Raw genomic sequence first — 8562 nt, 5'->3', positions numbered from 1 at the left:
TAATGGATACAACCTGGTGGGAAGGTATGAAAATCATCTTGTCACATCCTTGCCAGATCATTCCTGATTACTTTCCCACTTGATATGGGCCCACACAATGGGACATGTTGGTCAGCCTGGCTCAGATCACTGAAAATGCCAAAGAAACTGTGTGGCAAGGAGCTGGTGGTGGTCCTGGAAAATGAGGCTAGAACCATAAGTTGTATTACCAGGTACGTGGAGCCAGGACTAGAAACCCCATGAGGAAAAATTCCTTACTGAATGGAAAGGCAACATTACCCTACAGCTCACAATGGGCAAATATAAACTCATTTCCTTTTTTTAAAAGAGTTTTATTAAGTATATTAAAGCTTCCAGAAAGCATATTGGAAAATGTTCAGGACCTTCTATCAATGACTTTTTCACTGAAATACCATATTCGACAGAAAGAAAGAATTTTAAAAACACAGCAACAAAATCCTAAGTATATTGTATAGGTTTTGTTTTTCAGAGCAAATGTAAAATACTGCATAAGGATAAATTTTAAGTTCTACTGAAGTCAAAGATTATAATTCTTTAGTGGAATAAAAGATTTCACAGAAAAGGTTATATGCAAGATACAAGTGATCTAAATTTAAGAGTATAGCGTATTTATGGAGGTACTTTTACAAGCCATTTTTCATAGTGTGTACACAAGTGATAATTAAATGCAGTTCTTCAGTGACAAAGTCATGAAAAAAAACCTTTATCTGATCACATAAGGGTGCCACTGAAGCAAAGAAAGAGGAAATCTAGCCCTTGGACTGGTGTTAGCTTCAGATTTGTGTAAGATGCCTCAAAAGTCCTTGTTTTTATCCAGTCACTTGAAGCTAAATCCACAAAAAGCTGATGATTCAACAGCATGATGCCTAGCTCAGCATCCACTGCTCTTGGGCAACAGCTGCTTCTTATAAAAGACATCAGTGTTTGCTACCAGAGTCCAGATCTTCCTAGCTCAAAATTATCACCCCTGGGTATGAGGTTCATACGTGGCCTCAGCTCCAGCTCTGCATGACTGACCTGGGGAGACAAGCAACAGGATGGCAAGAGGCCACCAGGTATTGCTGTGCTAGCACCAGGAAGGTGCCTAACCCAGCTCAAAGAAGGTGGGGATAACTGTGCTTGGATTCCTCTGGGATGGATGCAACTTAACCAAGATAAAAATATATGGGCCAAGATTGTAGCTGTAAGACACCATTTAAAATCATTAGTCCTGAGCATTATGAAGCACAAAGTCAGCAGGTCTCACCACAGTGGCTGTGGTTTAATGCACAACTATCCGTGGTATTTTCTGGTTTCTTCACTGTGAGGGTGGTGGAACTGGCACAGGTTGTCCAGAGAAGCTGTGGATGCCCCATCCCTGGAAGTGTTCAAGGGCAGGTTGGATGGGGCTTGGAGCAACTTGGTCTAGTGGGAGGTGTCCCCGCCCATGGCAGAGGGTTGGAACTAGATCATGTTTAAGGTCCCTTCCAACTCAAACCATTCTGTGATTCTAGCAGGAGGTGCTGTGCTCAGCAGACAGGCTTCCAGCTCCCCTCCTCAGCCGGTGACGTTTTCCTTCACGTAGCTGGCTGAGAAGCCCAACTCAGGGCAGTGGATCCCTTGCCAGCTGTGCCTCAGGTTTACTCACTGGTGCAATGATGCCCATACCTCCTCTGTGCTTCAGTTCTTCATTTGTAAAATTAACTAATACTAACAACACTTACTGCCTCACCAGGGTGTTGTAAAGAGAAAGCATGCTAAAAACAGGAAGGCACTCAGACACTGGGTAATACATTCTGTGTAACCTCCTAGGGAAGATTTTGTAAAGAATTTACACTGTTAGTATGCTGCTCAAAGTTTAAGCCCTTTAAGACTAAGTTTCTGCCCTGCACAGCCAAAGGACCTGGAAGAAGGATTCCTACAGCATGTCAGCCTTGGGCCTAACACCACCTTTCTTGAGGCATTTTGCTAAATACAGAGGTCCCTGAGAAAGTCCCTGGTCAAGCCATGAGGAGCAACCACAGGTTAGATCCTTCCTAGCATGCTCTGCCTACAAGTGCAGGCTGCCTTGCTGCCACTTCACCCACAGGCATCTACTGCCTTCCCTCTGTTCAGGCAGCTCTCTCATGTTGTATTTGAGTGTAAGGTCCATTTTACATTTCAATGCAACAGAGGTGCAAGTCACAGTGCAGCTTCCAGTGGAATGCAGCACCAAATCCCTGGGATAATTCTGACGCTGAAGTCAAAGACAGTCAAGAGTTTTGACAACATGGTGAGAAGATCCAGCCACCACAGTACTCAATGCAAAGCCCATTCAAGCTGCTGCAAGGGCTCTGCATTGACTCTTCTCTGATGGCCTCTTCTCTGAGTAGAGCTGTAGTACAGGGAATAAAATTGGGGGAGGGGGGGTCAATTATACCCTTAGTCAGCTCCTCTAGGAAATGGGAAATATCTGAAGAAATACATTGCAGGACCTTTGGAATGCAAATAGGTACTGCACTGTGTCCCTGCACTATATAAGAAACTAGACTTGTTTCTCTTCTGTAACAAAGATATACATGGCACAACACAGGACAAAAATTTTAAAAACTTTGTGTGATTTCACAGCTGGTGTCACCTTAAGCAACCTAGGCTTAACTTCCATTCAGCACACAAGAACAGGTTCAAACTTCACTTGTGCCATTCGCTTCCTTCTTTAGTCCTTCTTGTTCCTCTCTCAAAGGTTCCAGCTCAGGCCCATCCTGTACAGTTTCTTTGTTCCAGTTATTTCTGCCTTCATTTTCTGTCCTTACAAATTTTGGGTCCTCTTCTTTTGCCTTTCTTTCCTTCTCCTCCTTGGCAAGCATCCGATAATTATAATAATTCATGATGAACAGGAAGGTTCCCGCCAGGACCATCACAGCTCCACATTTAATGAACATGTATTTATAGTCCCCAAAGGTATCAATAAGAGTTCCTGTAAAACAGATATTTAAAAAAAAGACACTTAGAGATGAAGGCAAGAATATTGTTTCAGATCCTCAGTAGAAAAGGACACCCTTGTGGCTTTGGGATAAAATAGGACATTCTCAGTACTTCTTATCTCTTCCCCAACTGCTCTGATCCTGCAAATACTTCACGTATTTCACTGTACAGCCTGTGGGTAGTTAATGTTGACATAGGTAATAATACCAATAGTTTGTACAGTTAAGTAGAAGGGGACAGAGAACCTACGTTGCAAAGCCTGGACTTTTGAGGCACGTCTATTTTTTCCATGCAGAAACTAAGTCTTCTGATCACATAGTCCACAGATAGTCTTTCCATTTACTCCGGTGATCAGCTACTTGGTTGACAACCAAGTCAACCAGGCTGACAACAAAAGCAGCAGCTTTTGGGAAGACCTTTGTGAGATGGCACCTAGCCACTGGGTCTTGTCTCAGCTCTTGACAAAGACCCTCCAACTTTTATTCCATCACAGGTCATTAGAGGGGACTCAGCTTTTGGTCACAACTGCCCTTCCTGCATTTATACTCATGATCTAAAGATGAAAGGGCACTACGTGGAACTGAAAAACATTAGTTCCAGGGAAAGCAAAGATGATGCTGTCACTGTCAGATAATTTCAATGCCAAGACAAATGTGACCGGTTCCTTTCAAAGGTTAATGCCTCTGCTGCAGAGGTACAGAGTAATTGAAGGGAGATGGCTTAATTGAAATGTCAGTGTTCTCCCTTATGTCAAAATGTAATGTGAATCTTACTGGGATTATGATCCTGAGCATTAATTCCCATTTGCTGGTGCAACACAGGCCGTTCTTAATATCCCAAATCCTAATTAAAGTAAGACCCACTCCTAACTTGGCCTTCACAGTACAGATAGTCCTCTTTGAAACTGGCCCACCATCAGCTCTCTGACTTTTTGGAACATGTTCTCCTCCTTAAGAAGAGGGACCTTTAATTACTTTCTGACTGACCCCTTATGAGGAAAAGCTGATGATTAATTATCCCACTGCATTATACTAACAAGGGATTTTTATGGCCAGCAGATAGATTTCTTGATCACAAAAATATTTTTTTACTGGTTTTGGTCAATGGTTCTTCCTGAATCATTCCTAGATGTCTTGGTGCACCTTTTTCAATGCACTGAGTTTTTTATGTTACTGGTGAAACATCAACCAAATGCTAATTGTAACAATTCTTCCTTTTCTGCTAATCACAATGGCCTAGAGGTCTCCTAAGTAGGTTTCAATGAGAATTTTAATGAGGAGAGTATTGGAAAATTCAACAGTAGGATAGTCTTGCCTCTTTTCCTTTGAGAATAAGATAAAGTCATAAAACATGCTGGGAACAATTTACTTAGTTCATTAAAGCAGAACCCTGCAGTAGGTTATTAAAATGCCAAAGAACCAATAAATTTGCAGCTTATTAAAATGGTGGGGGAAACCCTACAAAACTAATATTACTGATTATTTCATAAAACTGCTTTAGCTTCATTAGCAGTCCCTGGTCATTAACTTAATCTTCCACACGGAAAATTGTATGATTCAGAAAATGGTCATTTTAAAATTGTATTTTCTTTTGTTTGTCATTAATTAAATAATGAATCTCTCAGCAAGAAGATACAGCTGCTTCTGTCACACCGTATGAGCTACATGGCAATATGAAGAATTAAGCAGCTCTGCAAGATGTGTCATACAGAGTAGTAGCCAGATCTCGATTTTTGAATCAAGGAAATGGGTTTCAACTGCCTTCTTTCTGTGCATTCTTGAAATTTATATGACACTATCATATCAAAAGAATTATCATAGTTCAACTTTTCTACATCCAAATTCAGATGGAACACAGAACCTAATTAAACATTTTAGCATACCTAAAGATGAGTAGTTTCCAAACCAGTTATTCTAGCTTGCCTAGAGGTGAAATGCAAATTTCAGGACAGGGATCTTCACATAGCCAGGATGGTTTGTATGTTCTGAGACAATGTCACCTATAAGGTCATTTAATTCATTGACGACTCAGATTTGGTAAGGAATGTACTAGAGCCAAATGCCAGATTGTGAAACAGTGTCTTCCAGACAAGGTGTGTTCCTCAGCGTGGACCTCTGATGGTCTCTGCCTTTTGATATTTCTTACCATGCCATCAAAAGTAAGCCTTTTTTTTTTTTTTTTACTATTTTTGGAACAGCCTTAAATCTATCAGATTCTCTGAGATGACTGAAATCTGTACATGGAAACAAATACAAGGTGAGTCAACAAGAGGCTTTCATAGAACTGTTGTGTTTTGCTATGCTTAAATTGTGGTAGACTCCAGCCTTTTTCAACTAGAGTCATCCAAGTGTAAAGTTCTTAGGGTTGTAGGAAGTCCCAATCTGCAAGTTCAGTTCAAGTGTTTGAAAGGATCAGAGATTAATTGGTCACTCTACAAACTCCTGACTCCAACTAGAGAAGTACATAGAAATGAATAAAGTAGTGCTGGAGGAGACACCTAGGACCAGCCTTCCCTGTCCAATTACTGATGGAAAAGCTGTGAATGGGAAGCAAAGAAAACCCATTTAGAATAAGTTCTTACAAACTCTGCTTGCAGGAGGCTAAATTTAAGTGACAACCCAGTGGAAGCAAAGGAAGAAAATACACTCACCTCCTATAGGTGGTCCCAGTAATATGGTGCAACACTCCGCAATGGTGACCAGGCCAACAGCGCTTGTGAACCGGGCAGCTCCCACAAGGTCCATGAGGGTTTCAAAGAGCATGGCACAAACCATGCCAAAGGCCAAGCCAAAAAAGATGGAGTAAACAACGAGCCCCGTGTAGCCAGAAGCCAGTGGGCACAGGAGGTGGCAGGCACCATTGAAAGTGATGGAGAAGCTGAAAAAGTATTGAATCCATGGCCTCACCCACTTGCTGTTTGCAATGATGCCAGTGGTAGGTCGGGCAATCATATCCACGATGGCAAGGATGGAAAGGAGGAAAGCAGCTGAGTATTCATCAATGCCAATGTGCTTTGCGTAGGGTGCCAGAAAAACAATGGGGGCAAAAAATCCCAGGAACATAAGCACATTTCCAATCAGGTAAATCAAGAACCCTCTGTGCTTAAAGAGGGAAAAATCGAGGTACTGATTGATTTTTTCACAGCAGTCTTTTCCTCCTTCCTCTTCTGTTTTGGTCTCCATGGGACTAGTCATTCCCATGGCATCCTTACTGACCTCTTTTTTCAGAGCATCCTTCCCTTCCTCAACTGCCTGGGTTTTGACTGATGCTGGGGCTGCCCCAATGGGTCTGAAGAGGGCTCCTGCCACACAGCAGTGTAATAAAATTGCCCCAAGAATTAAAAAGCTGCCCCTCCAACCAAAATTGTCAAAAAGGAACTGGTTGAGGGGAGCCAGAGTGCACAGCATCACAGGGCTCCCTGCCATAGCAAGGCCGTTTGCAATGGGTCTTCTCTTTAAAAAGTATTTCCCTATGATTATCACTGAGGGCTGGAGGTTGAGAGCAAGGCCAAATCCTGGAACAGAGAAACATAGTTGAGATGCACAACGGAAGATCTGAGATCCAGTTATTCTCAGCTCACTATTTGAGGCAAACTCATAGACAATTGGTCCACTGGTGGCTCTTTAACATCTGGATGCAAACTCTGCTTGAGATATCCCTAAGCTTGTGGCTGCTGCATTTGAATAATCAGACCCCAGAAAGACACTTTCAGTCAGAGAGCACCCCTTCCTTTTGCACTGCAAAGCTCTTGAGTGGCAAACCTAGCACAAAGAGTTTGCTTCAGAATAAACTGAAACTGCACCCTCAACGAATGTTGGCTGTTTTTTTCCAGACAGAATTGCTTTGTTGAAGGAGAGGATGGATCTACTGAACAAAAAAAAATTACAACTCCCAGTCTGAGGAAGGTTGTTCTGGCTTGGACAGTGCTAACCACCAAAGCACAGCCTTCCCACATGCTGCTGGGGCTGGCACCTCCTTTCATGGGTGGTGGGCACCCAACACTGCTGCCAGGTTGACAAACCTTCACAGAAAATACCATCACCCTTATCAGTTGCTACTGACTTGGTGGTGTGACCAATTCAGGACTGATGCAGGAGATTAAACGGTCTGCAAGTACATAGGAAAACAGCTACTGAGGATGCTAATTAGACAGGACCCTAGAGTATTTAATTAAAAATTTATTTTTATTGCATTTAGATATATAAATTATATTCTAAATCTGCATTGCTAATTCAGTTTGCCAGCTTCTCTTGCACAGGTGAGTTGTGAAGGTAGATACCAAATGCTGTGATGGTCTCAGCTTTCTGTGGTTCTGCTTGAGAGCACTAGTATATAATAATCTCTTATTTTCAAACATTTCCTTTCAGTATTTCCTTTAAAAGTCAAATTTTAAGAACTCCATCAAAATGACATTTGAATATCATGCCACACATTTTCCATCCTCTCATCCAAGAAAGAATGAGCCACATTAGAACAAAGCAGAAATGTAATCCTTGAAGTGATTATACCAGAGAACATGAATCCTGAAAATAGGGTCATGCAGATTTCTTCATGTTCATTAGTCTATATAATTAGTTTGTTTAACTGTGCAGTACATAATTAGGCATATTGCTTTACAGAAGAGAATTTAGAAAGGTCCAGGTCCTCAAAATTAATTAAGGAACACCATCATTAGTTGCTGATAGAGTAGAATCCAACTGATGCAGCAGAATTCAGCTGATGTTGGATGGCTTCAGTTTGAATGTTTTTACAAAATTATTATTTTTGCCAAGTCCAAGATTTTTTTTTTTTTTAATTACTTGGAAGTTTACAACATTAAAATAAATTGAAATAGCAACATATTAAAATTAGTGTTGATATGAAACACATTTTCAGCATGAACTTTTCTAGGTAGTCCACGCATTTGGCAGGGAATGTCTTTGGGAAGCACAGATGGCTCATACTGCGTTAAGGGCCAAATTCATCCCTGTGAGAGGGCTGACCTGAGAACTATGGAGGCAAAACACAGCCTTGACCACAGAACACCCTTGAGGGTGCTCAGGTACAGGAATGCATCTTCTTTCACCTGAGAAGATGCAGCACAGTGGATCAGAGTTTGCTTTAACTCCTCATTTCCTAGGCCAGTAGGTGAGGGCAGAAACTGAACCATCGTTTCAGTGGAATCATTCCTGGCCTGAACCTACCACATCGTGCAGAGATGGAAAACCAGACTGGATGCCAGCTACCCACTTAACCAATACTCAACTCCATTTTTTTATTATGTGAACATTAATTTTCCAATCAGACAAATCTAATTTAGTATTACCTCATGCTCTTCCCATTAATTAAATTTGGAGAGTTTCAAATTTAATGACTGGAATTTCAATTTACTTTAAGCTCTTGGCTGACTTTAGTCGGAAATATTTATATCCATTTTAGTCCAGTTTTCAGAAACTACAGCAGCTTTTCCATGGTTGAAACCATTACCCAAGTAACCCCATTTTCTCCCCAGGGATATGGCAGAAAGGCCTATTGGTGGTGTTGCATGAGCAGAATCAAGCTTGTGCCAGAAGGAGCATCCTTCCCTAGATTAAATAAATCTCCCTCATATTAGAAGGA

The 8562-nt window shown here is 41.5% G+C and overlaps 1 protein-coding gene across 2 annotated transcripts in view; it reads right to left on the bottom strand.

Annotated features, from left to right (window-relative positions):
- Nucleotides 1–311: 311 nt before the first annotated feature.
- The window catches only part of LOC127388252 (monocarboxylate transporter 2-like), a 29960-nt gene continuing 21709 nt past the window's right edge, over nt 312–8562 (bottom strand). For both annotated transcript variants that reach the window (XM_051627563.1, XM_051627562.1), the window contains 2 exons: nt 5615–6478; nt 312–2956 (listed from right to left, as the gene is read on the bottom strand). In XM_051627563.1, coding sequence (XP_051483523.1) covers nt 2664–2956; nt 5615–6478 — 1157 coding nt within the window. In that variant the 3' untranslated portion in view covers nt 312–2663. The remainder of the gene's footprint in view (nt 2957–5614; nt 6479–8562) is intronic.

This window comes from Apus apus, chromosome 9 (genome assembly GCF_020740795.1).
Source record: "Apus apus isolate bApuApu2 chromosome 9, bApuApu2.pri.cur, whole genome shotgun sequence".
NCBI lineage: Eukaryota > Metazoa > Chordata > Aves > Apodiformes > Apodidae > Apus > Apus apus.
The sequence above is the reverse complement of the archived record's forward strand: the minus strand, read 5'-3'. Positions and strand labels throughout refer to the sequence as shown.